Below are 20,576 nucleotides of genomic sequence, written 5' to 3' on the forward strand. Positions count from 1 at the left end.
TTTTTAACCCAGTGTTTCTCAGAGTGCAGAACTAACGATGTTGTGTCCGTAAGATCACGACTAAGCCAACATGAGACTCTACTTGACATCGGGTCCCTAATGAAAGAATTATTTAAAGTATGGGATATCCAGAATAATCAAATATCTAAATTAAAACACGACTAAGCTTATGATCTGCTGCTAAATTAGAAACAGTCTAAATCTAACTAGATGTACCGCATCGCGGTACAAAATATGACCGCCGCTCAGGCCTGCACTGGCTTTCCACAAAAATAAATGACGTGGAGTAATTTGGCTGTATTGCGTGTTTATGTATATACCTAAAAAAAGTAATAGTATGTGCATGTCTGTCTGTGTGTGTGTGTGTGTGTGTGTGTGTGTGTATGTGTGTGTGTGTTTGTGTATGTGTGTGTCTGTGTGTGTGTGTGTGTGTGTGTGTCTGTGCGTGTATGTATGTGTGCGTACATGTGTGCACGTGTGTGTTTGTGTGTGTGTGTCTGTGCATGTGGATTTGTATGTGTGTGTATGGGTGTGTGTCTGTGCGTGTGGATGTCAGTGTGTGTGCATGCTTGCGTTTCTTTGTATTCCTGCATGTGTGTGTGTGACAGTATCATCCTAAACCAGCAACCCTTCGCTCAACAGCACCATCTACAGGCCGATGAGTGTACAGTCACTAAATGTGCACATAAATGAATTTATTTTATACCCCCCCATGGATGAAATTCTACAAAACTTAGCAGAGGATACCCCCAGAGGATTTCAAGTTAATCATACACATGAAATATGGTGCAGTTCTGAACATCTCCACTGAAGATAGGGGCGATTAAAGCAGAATAATATTGCATTTTCATTTTTTATGGGAGGGGCGCAAATCACAAATGAGTGATTATGGGCTAGGTTGATGTGGGCCCTTAAGAGCAACATACCATAAACATTTCTTCATCCTCGTTGCCACGGTTCAGGTAGTTATTTAGGAAAAACTGCATTTTTTTGGGTTTGGGGGGGCCCAGCGCGGGGGGGGGGAGTGGCCCCCGGGGACCAAACGAAATTTTTCCGTAGAAGTCTAGTGGGGCTACATGCCCACCAAATTTCATGTTCCCCGGTGCTTCGGTGTCCCTGGTATCGTTGACGAAAAATTTACGGGGGCCCCAGCTCAGGGGGGGAAGTGGCCCCCGGGGACCAAACGAAATTTTTCCGTAAAAGTCTAGTAGACCAACATACCATAAAAATTTCTTCATCCTCGGTGCCACGGTTCAGGTAGTTATTTAGGAAAAACTGCATTTTTTTGGGTTTGGGGGGGCCCAGCGCGGGGGGGGAGTGGCCCCCGGGGACCAAACGAAATTTTTCCTTAGAAGTCTAGTGGGGCTACATGCCCACCAAATTTCATGTTCCCCGGTGCTTCAGTGTCCCTGGTATCGTTGACAAAAAATTTACGGGGGCCCCAGCGCAGGGGGGGGGGGGGGGGGGGAAGTGGCCCCCGGGGACCAAACGAAATTTTTCCCTAAAAGTCTAGTAGACCAACATACCATAAAAATTTCTTCATCCTCGGTGCCACGGTTCAGGTAGTTATTTAGGAAAAACTGCATTTTTCTGGGTTTGGGGGGCCCAGCCCGGGGGGGGAGTGGCCCCCGGGGACCAAACGAAATTTTTCCTTAGAAGTCTAGTGGGGCTAAATGCCCACCAAATTTCATGTTCCCCGGTGCTTCGGTGTCCCTGGTATCGTTGACGAAAAATTTACGGGGGCCCCAGCGCGGGGGGGGAAGTGGCCCCCGGGGACCAAACGAAATTTTTCCGTAAAAGTCTAGTAGACCAACATACCATAAAAATTTCTTCATCCTCGGTGCCACGGTTCAGGTAGTTATTTAGGAAAAACTGCATTTTTTGGGGTTTGGGGGGGCCCAGCGCGGGGGGGGGAGTGGCCCCCGGGGACCAAACGAAATTTTTCCTTAGAAGTCTAGTGGGGCTACATGCCCACCAAATTTCATGTTCCCCGGTGCTTCGGTGTCCCTGGTATCGTTGACGAAAAATTTACGGGGGCCCCAGCGCGGGGGGGGGGGGGGGGGAAGTGGCCCCCGGGGACCAAACGAAATTTTTCTGTAAAAGTCTAGTAGACCAACATACCATAAAAATTTCTTCATCCTCGGTGCCACGGTTCAGGTAGTTATTTAGGAAAAACTGCATTTTTTTGGGGTTTGGGGGGGCCCAGCGCGGGGGGGGGAGTGGCCCCCGGGGACCAAACGAAATTTTTCCTTAGAAGTCTAGTGGGGCTACATGCCCACCAAATTTCATGTTCCCCGGTGCTTCGGTGTCCCTGGTATCGTTGACGAAAAATTTACGGGGGCCCCAGCGCGGGGGGGGAAGTGGCCCCCGGGGACCAAACGAAATTTTTCCCTAAAAGTCTAGTAGACCAACATACCATAAAAATTTCTTCATCCTCGGTGCCACGGTTCAGGTAGTTATTTAGGAAAAACTGCATTGTTTTGGGTTTGGGGGGGCCCAGCGCGGGGGGGGGGGGGGGGAGTGGCCCCCGGGGACCAAACGAAATTTTTCCTTAGAAGTCTAGTGGGGCTACATGCCCACCAAATTTCATGTTCCCCGGTGCTTCGGTGTCCCTGGTATCGTTGACGAAAAATTTACGGGGGCCCCAGCGCGGGGGGGGAAGTGGCCCCCGGGGACCAAATGAAATTTTTCCGTAAAAGTCTAGTAGACCAACATACCATAAAAATTTCTTCATCCTCGGTGCCACGGTTCAGGTAGTTATTTAGGAAAAACTGCATTTTTGGGGGTTTGGGGGGGCCCAGCGCGGGGGGGGGAGTGGCCCCCGGGGACCAAACTAAATTTTTCCTTAGAAGTCTAGTGGGGCTACATGCCCACCAAATTTCATTTTCCCCGGTGCTTCGGTTTCCCTGGTATCGTTGACGAAAAATTTACGGGGGCCCCAGCGCGGGGGGGGGGGGGGGGGGTGGAAGTGGCCCCCGGGGACCAAACGAAATTTTTCTGTAAAAGTCTAGTAGACCAACATACCATAAAAATTTCTTCATCCTCGGTGCCACGGTTCAGGTAGTTATTTAGGAAAAACTGCATTTTTTTGGGTTTGGGGGGGCCCAGCGCGGGGGGGGAGTGGCCCCCGGGGACCAAACGAAATTTTTCCTTAGAAGTCTAGTGTGGCTACATGCCCACCAAATTTCATGTTCCCCGGTGCTTCGGTGTCCCTGGTATCGTTGACGAAAAATTTACGGGGGCCCCAGCGCGGGGGGGGAAGTGGCCCCCGGGGACCAAACGAAATTTTTCTGTAAAAGTCTAGTAGACCAACATACCATAAAAATTTCTTCATCCTCGGTGCCACGGTTCAGGTAGTTATTTAGGAAAAACTGCATTGTTTTGGGTTTGGGGGGCCCAGCGCGGGGGGGGGGTGGCCCCCGGGGACCAAACGAAATTTTTCCTTAGAAGTCTAGTGGGGCTACATGCCCACCAAATTTCATGTTCCCAGGTGCTTCGGTGTCCCTGGTATCGTTGACGAAAAATTTACAGGGGCCCCAGCGCGGGGGGGGAAGTGGCCCCCGGGGACCAAATGAAATTTTTCCGTAAAAGTCTAGTAGACCAACATACCATAAAAATTTCTTCATCCTCGGTGCCACGGTTCAGGTAGTTATTTAGGAAAAACTGCATTTTTTGGGGTTTGGGGGGGCCCAGCGCGGGGGGGGAGTGGCCCCCGAGGACCAAACGAAATTTTTCCTTAGAAGTCTAGTGGGGCTACATGCCCACCAAATTTCATGTTCCCCGGTGTTTCGGTGTCCCTGGTATCGTTGACGAAAAATTCAGTAAGGTGACGGGAAAAAAAAAAAAAAAAAACTTTGACAATCCCTATATGACCGCTTTCGCTAGCTACGCTAGCGGCGGTCATAATAATCATTGGAAATTGGAGTTAGATTAAGCACAGAGCTAAAGTAAAATTGAAACCAATTTCTAATAAATTAAGTGAACTTCACAGAAGAGCAAGTAAAAGACCTTTGCCCACGCTGTTGGAGTGGACCATACACGGAAAATAATAAACTACTGATAATAATATACTGTTATTAAATAATAGGTTACACTTTACAATAAGGTTTAATATGGTGACAGTGGTTAACTACATTAGGAGTGTCTGTCATCTGACATTATGTCATATAGATGTATTGTCAAGGCTTGAATTTACATCTATAGTCTTTGCTTAAAGTTTCTTTGACTTAACAAATGGAGAACAGATTAATCATAAGGAAGCACAGGCCCATATGCAGGTTTTTTTTTTTTTTTTTGTCAAAACACTTGACACTATAGGTTTCATTCACATTTTACATTTGCAGTTTAAAACAGGCCTGCAAACACTCTTAATTAATTATCACTTTTGGCATCTCTTTGTCATCTCTTTGGTGAGGTGGTAGTTTGGGAGGAGCAGAAAGTGTCATGATGAGTAATGAGTCAAGAATGATTGCACAAACACAAATACATTCCAGCTTGAAATTGGAGTAGGCCTACCTACAGAAATGCAAGTCATAACAGTTTCCATGAGACTTTTTTACGAATGTATGATGTAAAAAGGTGTGTCATGAGAACCAGATCTGTCAGAGACCAACAAAACACTCCACCTAAAACACATTCATTCAAGGTAAAGATTCAATGGACTCAAAACAAGGCCATGACGAAGAACCATGTTTCACCAGCTACACGCAATATTACCACACCCAGACCTTGATACTAAAAATATAGATGCAGTTATCTCTGTCTCCATCATTCTGTTTTTATGCACATTTTGAAGTTTCGCATCAGAAACCAGTGATGGAAACGCCAATTTAAAAATATATATATATTATTAGTATTCACAAAACCAGTTTTAACGCTTGCTTGAGGTGGTTTTTGAAATGTGTGAAAAATAGATCATGTGAATAATGGGAGATGGATACACATTTGCAGAATAAGTTCTTACAAGCTAACATTAAACCCACGTGACTAATCAGCTGAATCAGCTGACTGTGTTTTATTTACTGTTGGTTGCTTGGTTACCAATACCACCGTCATGGGCTCCAACAACTTGATGGAAACAGACCGAACTCACATTTTATGTTTATCAAACTTTGACAAGATTCGCTTCACGTTTGGATGGAAATCCCAGCTAATGTTAGAATCACAGGAACTGGTAGCCACGCCCCAAACTCTGGCCATTTGTTGAGCCGGGCGGTCATTAAAACATTAAATAAAACATAAAACTTCCATCGCTGAGCCACACCGATTACAGTTGAGAGGGAGATAAACCAACAAATAGCTCATAGTTTGCCTGCAAATAAAAAAATAAAAGTAAAGAAATGAACTAGGCTACATGAATGTAGGCTTAAGTCTCAGTGAACACACAAAATGATTCACAGGCAGAAAGCTCTTTTTTTGTTAAACTAATAACTAATATTAACCACTGAAAATGGCAAAATACTGTTTTATTTAAAACACTTTTTTCTTTAAAAATGAAGTAATGCTCAAACATATTAAACCTATATTTGGCATACATTTTAGTCAGAGATCATATATTTAAAAATTCTGTTATGTTTAATGGGTAATACAATCTTTAGGTCCAGCCTAATGAAAAATTACTGTTATTTTTTTTTTTAGAATCTGTAATATTGAAGACAAACAAAATGGGATTTTCCAGTTTTGTTCATATTGCTGTGCTGTTGTTCCAGATGTTCATCATCCCTCAAAGCCAGTCTGAGCGACCGCTGCAGCCGCAAGCGCTATGAAGAAAATAAACACTCCTTTCAACCAACTGGATGGGTTTTCTTTGAGTTTCTCCTCTTTCTCTGTGATGTGGTGCTTCCCTGCATTTCTCTCCACCATCCTCTCAATCTTCTCCAGCAGTTCAGTGACCTGAGAGCGGTTCTCCATGTCTTCATTGTTAAATGAGTGAAATCTGCCACCAAAACTCTCAGTAAATGCCTGTAGATCTGGAGTGTCTCTGATATACTCATCTAATGATTGACCCTTCAGATGATCAGCGTGAGTGAACAAAACGATGGTGTGATGAACAGCTTCTTCTCCAATGTTCTCCTGAATCCATTTCACTGAGTTCTTCTCTTCATCTGTGAATCTGTCGTCCAGTCTGATGACCAGCAGAAACACATGAGGACCAGGAGAAAACATCTCCACACACGTCTCAATCTCAGCCTTCAGCTGGTCCCTCTTCATCGACGGATCCAACAGTCCTGGAGTGTCGATCACTGAGATGTTTCTTCCACACACGCCGGCTTCTTGTTTCACACAGGTTTGAGGGCTTGATGGGATACTCTTATAGGTTTTGAAGGCATCTCTGCCCAGGATGGTGTTTGCTGTCGAGCTCTTTCCTGATCCACTTTTACCCAGAAGAACAATCCTCAGATCGGACGCTGTGAAGAAAAACAAAATGCATATTAGTTCAGTTACGGTCTATGATAGTTTTGAGGCTCAAAACACAGTGAAAATTGTCTTAAAATATTGAAAACACTGAATAAATGCAAATGTTCTGCCAATGTTTCGGTAATATCAAATTTATGAATTCATCTGTAAATGTATATCCAATACAATGTCATATAATCATCAGTGAATATTAAATAAATAATTTTATGATGCATAGAGTAATATGCATATTAGTTTACCAACTTAAAATATATCTTAATAAAAAGAGGTGTACATTTTCATATTACACCTTTTTTGTGTTGTAAATATTAAATAACTTAATTGTTTAAATATATATATAACAATAATTTAAATCTAATACAAAGGGGAAAATATTATATTTTCACATCAGAATATTGTATACAATTTAACAGATAAATATTTACCTATTGAATGACTTTCTGGTGTTTCTTTCTTCTCCTCGCCAATCGGACATGTTTCATGTTTTCTGTCGCTTTGATTTCCATCCAAACATCCTTTTTCTCTCTCATTTGTTGCTCTTTGTTCTTCCTGAACACTGTTATCTATCTCTTCTTCTCTGATCTGATGCTCTGCACTGTTCTCCTCTTTCTCTTGGCTTGTTATTTGCTCCTCTTGACGGATCTTCTCTGTCCTGTCTTGTTCCGTCCTCGTCTCGTCTTCACTGTTCTTCGGGGAGATCACTTTAATGTAATGTTCTCGTCTGTTCTTCCTCACCACTTCATCAATGTTCTCCAACAGACTGGCGATCTGCTTCTTATCTCTCTTGTTTTTGTAAATGATCACGTCGCATTTCTCTTCACAGAAGCTCAGGAGTTCTCTCGTTTTTCTGTGCAGCCTGAACTCGATCCATTCCCGTTTGGACATCGCCTCTCTTCCCGTGAACAACACCATGGTGAACCTGAAAGCTTCTTTTCCGAAGTGCTCGTGAATCTTTCTCACGATCTTGTCCACGTTTTCTGTGAATCTGTCGGTTCTGATGACGAGCAGGAAGATGTGAGGACCGGGATCAGAGAGATCCAGACTCTTCATCATCTGCTTCTTCATCTCTTCATCAGTCAGTTGAGTGTTGAATAATCCTGGAGTGTCGATGATGGAGATGTCTCTGTCTTCTACTCTTCCTCTCTGTATCTCACTCTCTCTGGTTCTGCCCTCTTTAAACGCCTCTCGACCCAGTATTACGTTGCCTATTGAACTCTTTCCAGCTTCACTTTTTCCGATCAGCACAATCCTCAGATTCTGTACAGCAAGTGCTTCATCAGACTCTGGCAATAAAACAGAAATAATCATTAGAGGCAAGTTGTGGACTAAAGTCTGGTAGTTGAAATATGATCTCATAAGGTAGTGTATTAGATACATGTCAATGTTTGGATCATGAAAAGTGTTACGTAATAAAATATAGCATGTGACTGTTGAATAATAAGTGGAATTGGGGGCAGTAAGTTCCATATATTAGTGTAAAATGTATCTAAACTAATTTTAATGTTTCTTAACAATTGTTTTTATTTTAATTCCAAAATAGATCAAACCCTAACCCTGCCCCTAAACTTACACTGTAAAAAGTGATCAGTTGACTTAACTTAAAAAAGTGAGGAAACCCGTTGCCTCAAAATTATTCAGGAAAGAAACTTGCGTAATTGAAAAAATTAAGTTATGTAAATTTGCGTAATTGAAAAAATTAAGTTACATGAACACATAACTTAACTTTCTCAATTATGCATAAAGTTTATTTACCTAATCTTAAGGCAACGGGTTTCCTTACTTTTTTAAGTTAGGTCAACTGATCACATTTTACACTGTTACCCATCCCTGGGGTTTAAACAGATCATACTAAAACGTAAGAGGGACAAGATCGTACGAATGTGTAAGAATAAACCACCAAAACGTGAAATAGTTACAGAGATTTTTTGGGAGAAAATGTACTTTCACAGGAAGTGCTGCCTTTTCTTAAAGAGACAGTGTCTTAAAGACCAAGCACATGATCCACACACATTACTATATTAGTAACTAAAGTACGAGATTAACACAGGAAAATGTACTTTTATTGTATATTATTAAAATGACTGTAGATTATGGACAAGACGAGACCTTTTTAAAAGTTGGAGCTATTAAACCCTATTTTTGATATATAATTGATTTTTTTAATTGCAACGATGTATAAATAATTCATTCACAATAATACAGAAAAAATTATAAAAGTTATACTAAGTAAATTGGCTCATGTCAACTTTAAAACTGAGGAAAAAATGTATGTCTGAAGTCAGAGATTTCCTTATAAGACTTATAAGTCCTTATAAGAACAATTTGACTCGATGACAATCACTTCAGCCTAAATCGACACATCTACAAACATATTGATTGTATCTGTATCGTATTGTATCATATTAGCTAAACGATCATATACTTGATAACCTGACAGCACACAGACTGTAGTATGTGAAATATGGTATTGTATTTACTGCCTATTAGTGCAAATATACACATCTTTGATACAACATATAATTATAGATATTGTTTCATTGTTTATGTGAAGATATATATACTAAATCTAGGCTATATCACACACCTTAACACTGAGAGTCATTGAGATCAACTACAGTAGTTAAACAGTTTTTGTGTGATTATAATATTATAATGATTATAGTAGTTGGTTAGAGTTGAAGTACAGTAATTGAAACGTACCTGTACGCACTGGATGCATGTCTCTGTTTGGTTTATTCCTGTAGTTTCTCAGCTGTTCAATCTCAGTGTGAATCCAGTGACAGAATGAAGGTATTTGAGCTCAACTCTTGTGACTGTGAAACTCCCTCTATTGTCATGAACTAATGACAGTTATTGCCTAACGCTTGTGTGTGGTTAAAAGGCTTTCTGACACATGCTTTTATAAAGGAAAACACATTTCATGCCAGTTTAATACAGTTTGATTTGCCTCGATGGGATTCAATTTAAATACATCATAGCTAAACTGATATTTTTGTTTAACATTTTAGTGAGCACTGGACAACAAGAAAAATGACAATTTCACATGTTGACTCTGGAGTTCAGCTCATAATTCTGTTAACATCCCTGATCTCTAGTATCATTCTCTTAATAATCCATATTGAGCTGCAACACAAAACTGCTGAATATACTGTATATCAGTTCAGTTTGTTTCTGTGCTCCAACCTTCAGCACACGTTAAACCTGTTCAAATACATCTGAAGTGTTATTTATAGACCTGAATGACACTTCAGTTGTTTTCGTGGTATTTATTGAACAGGTTTAACGGCAGGACATTCATTGTGTGGTTTTAAAGCTGCAGTGCACCTCTTGAGCTCCAACTGAACAAACCAATGAACGAAAAGAGTGAGAATCATCACTGAAGAGACACTGAAGGAAATTTAAAACTATGATAAATGAATAAATAAAAATAATAACGATGAATGCATAAAAATTGTTCAAGCATTTATAATATTGATTCATTGTGGATTCAAATGTGGATGAAATGGTCTTACATGTTCTGTCTCAGGTAAATGTACAATCTGATGCCCGCATCTATAGATAAAAGATAGCATATTACTCAAAGAGTAAAATTACAAAAATAATAACATTAAAATCCAAATAACATTATAAACATGAGTTAAGGTGGATATATATGGATATATGCCATAAAGAATAGGTGCAAACTGCTGTTCCACAACCCCCAAAAAATAAAAAATTAAATAAAAATAAAAAACCCACACATTTAAAAAGCATTTAACTATTCAAACAATTCAAATCTTAGATGTTTACTAAGATCCTTCTATCTATCTATCTATCTATCTATCTATCTATCTATCTATCTATCGATAGATAGATAGATAGATAGATAGATAGATAGATAGATAGATAATAGAAGGATCTTAGTAAACATCTAAGATTTGAATTATATATATATAATCATCATTCATTGGGTACTTTCAATTGGAAGGCGGCTGTCCCGAACTTGTGAAAATTATATTGGAAATCATTTTTGGAATTTTGTTTTTAAATGTTGGCATCTTCAGAGTTCGGAAAATGTGAGGTGGGGTGAGAGGGCCACTCCTCCTGAGGTTGCATTAGAAACTTCGGACCTTGAAGCCATCTGTTGGGGCCGATAAAAAGTCTTGCAGTCTCTTGCCCCGAGTCAGGTCATCAGCAGGGTTTCCTTCAGAATTTATGTGTCGCCATTCTGTCCGGTCGGTCAACTCCTGAATCTCCGCTACCAGGGTGCATTTATAAATAAGAAATAGCTACTTAGCCTTTCCCTTTGGTTATCTTTACTCTTGATAGTTCTATGTTAGTAAGCGTAAATTGCACAAGTTATTTACAGGTCTCTCCAGTATATTTGTTGTGGTGTTTAATTTTAAACACGTTTTCAAAAGATTTCAAAAATTTCTGAGGAAGCCAATTAAGACACAACCTCTAAGCTGTGTGTTTTAAGGGGTGGGGGCAGAAAATCATACGTTACCATTTATATGTTGCTATTTGGATGAACTATTAGAGCGCCCAGCATCATCTTACCGGGACTTACGCTTGTTACAATCCAACACTTTGAGCACGGACGCGCTCTCTCTCTCTCTCTCTCTCTCTCTCTCTCTCTCTCTCTCTCTCTCTCTCTCTCTCTCTCTCTCTCTCTCTCTCTCTCTCTCTCTCACACACACACACACACACACACACACACACACACAGTCAGTCCTCTTAAACATCTTTCATGGTGTTTTTTATTAAAACATTCGCAGATAGGAAACGCCAACGGTAAGCAACAAGAAGATAACCTTTTTAATTTAATACACCCTTAAATCGGTGTGACGCTCATGTAAGGATATACAATAGCGGTTATTCACAAACAATCACAACAGTAAACAACAAAGTGCTCTCACATGCTGCTTAATCAAAGCACGCAAGAAACAGTAAGAAGAACTATAATCACATTAAAAAAATAACACATCGCTAAATGGGCAGTTCAGACCAGACGCGCGCTCTCTCTCTCTCGCTCTCTCTCTCACACACACACACACACACACACACACACACACACACACACACACACACACACGGAGCATTAGTTTTGGTGTTGGCCTGTCATCGGATTTAATTCTGAGTTGCTGCTGTAGAGGCAGTTTAGTTTTAATAATAATTAATAATTTTAGCTAACTAGCTAAACAAGCTGTCAACACAAATCCACAAATCTTCTGCTATTTCATTCATTCATTCATTGACGACGATAACCTGATGTGATTGGCCTGATGCCAACAAGTTCATGGCTTCCCTTGACACTGTCCTGACCAATCACAGGGGAGCAGTGTCGTGACAATAGCGTCACCTGATTGGTTAATCATTCTTTTTTTTTTTCTATCAAGGGATGCCAACTCAGCCTGGCCTCCTCACAGACACAGGGTGCAGTACCATGTTTTCAACGCTCATTCACCATGTCACTTTTATAGGGGCGCTGTTTTACACATCATAAAACGCTCAGTAATGAATGAAGAGAGACGATGAGGAGATGACAGAAGGATTACGTAAACTGTGAAAACAAAAGTGTTTATTAAATGACGATTATATTCTGAAAAAGTAAGGAAGCCTGGCTTCCCTTGGCCTCCGCAAGAAAACGCCACTGATAATGTCTAATATACAGCCAACTGAATCTGATCTGGATGTAGTGTTTGACAAAAATGTGTTTTCCTCAGCTTTGTTCAAAATGTTCAATCTTCATATCAAATTATTGAAAGTTTAAACATGCTAATGTGAATATAAGGCGTCATAATACTGACGCTGTTGACATTTCGTCTGCATCAAACGCACATGGCACCCTTTATCGTCAATATGAGACGCAGATAGATATGGGCCAGAATGCGCCTCCTAGCGGTCTAACCCTAAACCTACCCCAGACCTAAACCTACCCATATCCGAACAAGGCTCTGTGCGTGTCATATTGACGCTAAAGGGTGCCATGTGCGTTCGATGTAGACGAAATGTCAAAAGGGTCAGTATATGACGCCCTAGGATGAGAACCTGCTGTGCTTTTTTTTTTTTTTTTTTTTTTTGTTGTTGTTGTTGTTCTGAGAATTGAAATAACTTTTCCTCCACAACTTGTAACATTCTAAAACAACATTATGAGGCAATAAATAAAGCATTAAAGGAACACGCCGACTTTTTGGGACTTATACTTATGGCTTATTCACCTTATCCCCCAGAGTTAGATAAGTCCATGCTGTAGCGACTGAGACAAATCAGACACAATTATTTGGCATATGCACGAACAAATCTTTAAAAAACTTCCATCTGAGAGCTGTGGTCCCGCAATCAGATAGGATGTTTTTTTATGACTCTTAGGAATGCTAAAAAGTAACTAACTCTGCCACAGATATCAGAACAAACTCTCCTGTGTTCATTTAATCGTAGACAAACGGATCTATAAATGAACATGCATCCCAGAAACTGTGTGAATGATGTACTGGCTTGTGTACCATTATGTATATACTTTGATATATATTTGATTATACAACCAAAACAGGACTCTCACTTAATTCTCGCTGAGAAGGAGAGATAAACCCCATTAATCATATGTATCCTATGTATAACCTAATTGAGAAATGTGTAGACATGTATCTAATCTTCCCACCTCATGATTTTCAGACTTTGTTGCATACTATGGTTTACCAAAATCAGATGTGTGGCGTATTTGGTCTCTATAAACTCCAATCTGCGTCCCCAATTTGTTAATTTACATTACATTTTGCTGACTTTGTGACGCATTAGAATTATAAGAATCTTGAAGATTCTTTTCTTAAACACCCAATGAAAGTACACATTGCAAATGAGCATGCTTGAACAAAGGTCATAAAAAAGACATTTTCCCTCCAAAGGAAGACACTTCTTATTGGCTCTTATTTCTCCAAATGGGTGTGCCATCTTCATGCTTTAAAAGTCACTGACCACAAGATCCAGCCCTCTTAGCTCTTGCCCTCGGACCCTTTCCCCACCACTGGGCCCTGCAGGCCTCTACAGGCCGAGTCAGACTGCCTTTCTTAAATCCAACCAAGAAGGAAACAGACAACTCTTGCCTTAACCCTCTGAGGTCAGCAAACGCGCCGGCGCGTTTTGCTGGATTTTCTCCACATTGTAGCACTATAAACTTAAATTACTCCATCATTTATGGTCATACAGAAAAAAGAAATATAAAAAAAAATCTGTGATATTTCTACTTTTGTATGTGTCCACTTACAATCAAATCAAAACATTGTGCTTTTGTAAAATAAAGAAAATAAAAAGGGTGTGCGTTCTGCCTCTCCGTCCAAAACACTTCACAAGTCTCTGCTTTTCGTCGAGTTTGGAAGTTTGGCCTGAGCTTACATTGGAATTACCTCAGAAGAAGAAGAACACGATTTGAAGACAAAAAAGATGTAAGGTAAGAAATTCTTACATATTATTTTGTTATTGTTGCATAAATTTCACATTGCAGTTGAACTGTTGCTAGATATATGGTGAATATTATAATATTTAGACCCGTGTTTACTGTTACTGTGTTTGTGGATATCTGCTCATGGATATATGTATATGGTAACTATAATGTTTTATATTTGAGCGCGATCGCGTTTGAATGTATCATAGTTTGGATCGCGATCACGTTTGAAAAGCAAAACGGACCAAAAGGCTTTATGTTTTTACTATTATCTCATTTCATATCATCATAACGAATGGAAACATTTGAAGTAACATGATAATCAATATATTTTTCTCTAGCTTAGTTGTTACTGGTATAGTCTGCTATAGGTTATTGTTATTATTATTTTATGCAGCACTGTGTATAGCCTATGCCTACAAGGCACAACAAACCTGGTGTTCATTATATTATATATTGTTGGAAACATTTGTGTGTGTGTGTGTGTGTGTGTGTGTGTGTGTGTGTGTGTGTGTGTGTGTGTGTGTGTGTGTGTGTGTGTGTGTGTGTGTATTCTGTGAATTTTAAAAAGCAATTTTAACCAGAAAAATCTAAAATTTATTCCCAAAATCGTGCAGGCCTTTCTCTTGATATCAGTATGTTCACTTTTTTTTTTCTTTCAGGGCCCAGATGCCACTGAGTCCTGCTGACTTCAACATTCACATGAGTCTCTGTACATGAACATGGTAAAGTGAAAATCAAACACCATGGAAATGAAAGGTATGTACAGTGTTTTTAGGAATGGCACAAAGTTCTCTGTCTTTGGATCATTGTTTTCAATAAGTGCTTTTTTTGTCATTTGTTGTGTATCTTTGGATTATGTTGTGTTGTAGATAAATCCAAACAATTTAAAAGCCATTCTTTTTTAAATCTCCTCATTTATTTTGCAAGGTTGCTCAGAAGGTTGCTCACTTTTTTTTTATTATTATTATTTATTTCATTCATTTAAAACAAATGCAACAACAGCATTTAACATGAATGAAAAGGAGCAGAAAGAAGTAAGACTTATAATGTCTGCCCCCTATCAACACAAAATTAATTCCAAAATTAATTAATGACAGGGCCTGATAGCTCCTAATAGGGCCGTTAGAGGAGGGTCTTTGTCTTTCTCAGGTGTGAAAACAATACATATTAATGACCTCCCGCATAAAGCTTTCTCACACAAAACACATTGTAAAAATTTTAAATCAATATATTGTCTTATCTGAATGAGCAGTCAGGGTGATTTTCACATAGGTTTAGAGCAAATATTCTAGACTACGTCATACAATTTTCAAAGGTCTTGTGAAGAAATAATCAGTATGGGTTTCATGGCCTTATTTCAGTGAGAATTTTCTTTTTGTATTTTCACAAACAGTGCATAAATGTCATTATCTCAAAACTACAAACTTTTACACACATGCTGCTGATATATTATTGTAGCAGAGTTTGTGCTGAATACAGTGTAATTAGACTTTAGCCATGAAAATGTCACAAGTAACAGAAATAACCACAAATGTCAGAGCATGTCAGAACACCTCCAGGGCCCAGAAAACAGCTCAGACCTCAGAGGGTTAAGGATGCCATGTGTTCCAGCGTGGCCTCAACAGGCCCAGGGCAGGAGGCTTCGAAGCATCCAGGACATGTGCTCACTCCAGCATCAAGGTCAACTTCAGGAGTTCAGTGACGTCATTCAACACGGACGAAGTCCCACGCAACTCTCACCTTTGAGTTCTGCCGGCCCAGAACGTGTTGGCCACAATCTGCACTCCAGCCATGAGAACAGCGACAATACATGTTCATCATATCGTCTTTATCCAACGGAGAAGAAACGATTGCAACTTGCACCATGACTTTTGACCCTCACAGACACACCAACGGACTCATTTTTCAACCACTTCAAGAATTGGCCACGATTGCAACTGACCATGCAAGTACAGTATATCAATTTAATGAGGTGCTCTGAAAATGATCAGCTGATGGTTCTTTTCATACAAAAATAGATCTTGCTCCATAGTTCTATTTCCTGTTTCCGGTTCCACATCACTCACCCCTTTACCTATGCATTTATGTATGGATGTATGAATGTATTTATGTTTGTTTAGTGTTAGTTATGTTTGTGATTTAGTTAATAAAACTTGTGCACAATTATTAATTTGATTTCTGATCCTCTGTTTGCATACAAAGTCCCTTTTATGATCTTGATCTTGTTACAGTACGCTCTAATTGCTGTACAGGCTAAGGAATAATTATTTTTCAGTGACCATGAAAGATACTCTTTTCTTAGAATAAATGAATAACCAATTGATTGTAATATTAATTGGCTTACCTCAAAGTTAATCTAATTAACTGACCCAAATATTAATAATTAATTATTTAATATTAATTATAATGATTATGGATTATTATTAATATTTCCCATTTGAGCTAATATCGTTACAATGCATACCCTTTTCATCTCTGTGCGTGCTGTAACTCTGTCTGACGCACCCACCGCTAGCCTAGCTTAGCACAAAGACTGGAGGTAAACGGCTCCAGCTAGCATACTGCTCCCAATAAGTGACAAAATAACACCAACATTTTCCTTTTTATGTTGTGATTTATATAGTCACAGCGTGTACAAATACGGTTAGAAGATGGTTGTGTCTCATGTGACCTTGTTATTCGTACACGCTGTGACATTACAAATCACAACATGTAAATAGGAAAATTGGATGACTGATTTTCTCCTTCAGCGATTCTGCTTGTTATCATCAGGTATCTTCAATAATGCTCAATCATCTCTCAATTATTCACTTAAAGGGGGGGGGGTGAAATGCTCATTTTCACTCAATCTCCTGTTAATCTTGAGTACCTATAGAGTAATATTGCATCCTTCATATCTCCAAAAAGTCTTTAGTTTTATTATATTTATAAAAGAAAGATAGGCTGTACCGAGTCTTTCCGGAAAAAAACGAGCGGCTGGAGGCGGGCCGTGTGGGCGAAGCTAAAGCTGTGCTAACGCGCCGAGCTAGTAACAACACACAGAGACATGAAGCAGTTCTACTCACCGAACCTTTATCATTGTGACTGCTCGATCCTTAAGCATTAGACGATCTGCAAATCCGTCGATCTGGGCTTTGTTTATAAAACAATCATCGTCTTACACAACTCTGTTTATGCTCAGGAAAACAAACTCCATCCACTGGTGCCTTAACGCCGGGTTCTTTGGGAATCTGTGCAGGGTTGTCTTGCCCTGGAAACCAAAAATCTTTGGTGACATTGGCTTCCCAAAAGCCGGGCAGGGCGCTTTGATGGCGAACTGCTTTCACTCTCTTGCTCTGGTCTACGAGTGCGCGCGCGCCCGCGATCTTACCGGAGAAGTGCCCTTAGGACCCATATAAGGAAATTCCGTTACATCTGACGTCACACAGACCCATACTCGAAAAAAACTTTCCGAAACTTGTGACAAACCGGAAGGACAATTTTTTGCACAGAAATACTCCTTCAAACGTACAATTTAATTTTTGAAACTTTGTCCATGTTTAGCATAGGAATCCAACTCTTTAACAGTGTAAAAAACTCAGTATGCATGAAATAGCATTTCACCCCCCCTTTAATGAGAGGTTTTATAACCTGGATGGTGGTGATAATGTTTGAAGAATTGAGAAATGCAATTTCAATGATTGTTCTCTAAAAACAATACGTCAATGTGAAATGTATTAAAACAGAATTCTTGTTTGTATTTTTTTCCATAAACTAAACTGTTACTGTAACATGTTAATAATATGTACCTTTGAGGGACTAATACTCTTTAGGTACAAAAGTGTGCCTTTTGAAAAGGTACCACCACAGCGACAGCTTTTGTACCTTTTTTTCTGAGAGTGTATATTAATTTCTGATGATTGTCATTTATAAAAGAGCATTCAGAATAAAACGCTTCAAAAAGACTTTTTGAATGTTGATATTTAGTTATATATTTTACTATAGAGTGAATTGTTATTTACTGATATCCGTGTGTTTTGTCTCTGTTTGTCAGGAGGAAGCAGGTGTTTGGTGTTGATGACAGTGTGTCTCGGGCTCATTTGTGTTCTTCTGCTGGTCTTAATCACACTGCAGCATATCACCATCACAGCAGAGAGAGACCAGTTAAAGAGTTACAAGAACACAGTTGAAGAGTTCAATCACACTATCAACAGCTTACAGGACAAGAACACTGATCTAATGACTGAAAAAGACCAACTGAAGAACAACTTCAGCTCTTTGAGTCAGAAGAAACTGGAGCTGGAGGCTGAACTAAGGAAGTTATATGAACAAGGTTTGTACAAATGTATTTTATATGTTTATTTGCACTTTACAACACAAATACTGAGCAAAGTGTTTGTGTTTGTTGAAAGGAAATGACAGGTTTTTCATATCCAATGAGCGGAAGAGCTGAGAGCAGGCAGTTCTGCAGAGATCGAGGAGCTGATCTGGTCATTATCAACACTGAAGAGAAGCAGGTGAGTTTGTGTGAGTGTCTGTTAGTTAAAGAGAGGAATCACACTTACTCCTGTTTTTATTCACAAACAGAGGCACATAACTTCATTAGTCAAGGAGAGTGTGTGGATTGGTTTGTCTGACATTGAGACTGAAGGCAGGATGAAATGGGTATTATTATTATTATAGTAAACTGTATTTTTGTTTTTATTTCATATTTCATTATTGTGCATCTGTTTATTGCACTATGGCTATATTTGCTCCAGTCCAGCAGGGGCAGCAGAGAGCAGGTTTATCAGACTGAAGTGATCAGAGAGGAACAGAAACATCAGAATCGGTGCGTCCTAATTCGCATACTATCCGTCCTAAATAGTATTCAAAAATATAATTAGTACGTCCCAAATCGTAGTATGTTGAAATGAGTGTTCCAAAGATACCCGGATGGTCTACTATCTCCGGTCAGAATCCGAAGTGCAGATCGATGCGCACTGTAACGGCTAATATTGCCCACAACCCATCGCACGTTGGACGAGGATACCGTTAGAACTACAAACACGAGTGAAAAGTGTTGAAAAACTACAGACATGGAGGCAGATCCGGCGGTTATGTAGAGAGGTTTAGATAAAGGGGTTTGAAAACTAAAAATTACACACTGCACCTTTAAAGCTGAAATTTAACACAGAAGCAAGAGCAAAAGTGAAAGTGCAAAAACTTCATAGAGAGAAGAGTTTGTTTTGCTAAACATCTTTGGTTGTGGTGTTTGTGGAAGAGTTGTGTCTTCAGCATGAAGGTCTTCTGCATCAAGACCAGTTGGGGCCCACCTGTTTATAAGTGCCATCCTATATGAAATACACGTGGGCAGTTGGCATGGGGCCATTATGAAACCCGCAAACAAGCCCATACACAGCCCATTTTTCAGCCCATTTCAAACCCACATGGGCCCCACATACAAATGTCGACTGGGTTAAAGCTGGGACCAAGATGGGTCTTGTGCATGTTGCCCACTTGGGTCCCATCTAGTACAAAGTGCAATCCTACATGAAATCCATCTGGGCAATTAACATGGGGCCATTATGGACCCCGCGGATAATCCTACATGGGGCCCATTTTTCAGCCCATTTCATACCCATATGGGCCCCACATACAAATGTTGGCTGGGTAATGATATTGCGTCCATAACATCTGGTAAAGTGAAATAAGACTTTCTGCGGTGTAAAGTGAAACAGTGCACAAGTGCTCTGTGGAACAAAAGACATTAACATCAGAGGTGTGTTTGTTGGCTCTTTTACTATAAACTCTTGCCATTGTTTGATGAAATTTCACAGCTTAAATCCATGTGGAGGTGGAAAAACAAGTTCTTTGTGACATGCAAGATTTTTTGTATTAAAATTTAAATGCAAAAGAAAAGGCATGGGAGTCGGCTGTTTTTGTCCATTTTAAGTTTTAATTTTAATTTAAAATGTTTGCGATTTTAATATAAGTACATGGTTAAATATTTTACCACTTGCTTGAGCAACTTAATATAAGTAGAAGTAATTCATGGAATAATAGGCCTACGTTGTAAAATTGTGGTTAAACGTGCATATGTCCATTAAAGAGTGTATATGTGTACTGAAACTGCTTGAGCAAACGCGTGCTGATCGATCACGCAGCTCTATGGGCAGTGTGTAAGACCCATAATACCAGGCCGAGTTTGTTCGCCCTGGCTGTGTGGAACACTATCAACATAATTACTCCTTATAGGATGATGTTTATTACAGGAATGATGCTATTCTAGCCCTTTTTCCTGGACTCTCTGTGAGTCCCTGATGATCATGTACTATATGAGCCCAGGACACTTGCCCTTGGGACTTTGGTATTGGATCTCAGCACGCACAGCGTTTTACACTGTGTTCCCCATAGCGTAAGATATAACGCAGTACGAGAGAACCTCTCGTAAGAGAACGTACTCGGTTACTAACGTAACCTCGGTTCCCTTTCGTTGTCACTCCGAGTTACGTCGGATGACGACGAATGGGGTTTCGCTTAGAAATCCTATCATCTTCGAGTATTAAAACACGAGCCAATGGCAAAGAAATGCCATGGGTCTGCGGAATTTGCATAGCGTAACTCCGCCCCGCCCTGGGGGTATATAAGGAAGTGCGCGAGCAGAATGCAGATATGTTTTCGCTTCGGAGCCAAGTTGATGTACTTCACTCCACAGCCAAATCCTGAGTTCATCTCTTCATCTCTTCGAGACGAGCCTCTCTCCAGGTGTTGGTGT

The 20,576-nt window shown here is 39.9% G+C and overlaps 2 protein-coding genes across 2 annotated transcripts in view; one reads left to right on the plus strand and one right to left on the minus strand.

Moving 5' to 3' along the window:
• LOC308688228 (GTPase IMAP family member 8) overlaps positions 1-20,576 on the plus strand; it is a 276,763-nt gene that overhangs the window by 244,340 nt on the left and 11,847 nt on the right. The window lies entirely within an intron of this gene.
• LOC308688233 (GTPase IMAP family member 8) lies at positions 5,423-9,237 on the minus strand. The gene is made up of 3 exons (XM_081361174.1): positions 9,118-9,237; positions 6,843-7,700; positions 5,423-6,407 (listed from the first exon to the last, which is right to left on the minus strand). The coding sequence occupies exons 1-3, from the start codon at positions 9,134-9,136 to the stop codon at positions 5,716-5,718; spliced, it is 1,569 nt and encodes a 522-aa protein (XP_081217300.1). The 5' UTR covers positions 9,137-9,237; the 3' UTR covers positions 5,423-5,715.

The sequence above is a fragment of the Scardinius erythrophthalmus genome (genome assembly GCF_964197995.2).
Source record: "Scardinius erythrophthalmus genome assembly, chromosome: 3".
Taxonomy (NCBI): domain Eukaryota; kingdom Metazoa; phylum Chordata; class Actinopteri; order Cypriniformes; family Leuciscidae; genus Scardinius; species Scardinius erythrophthalmus.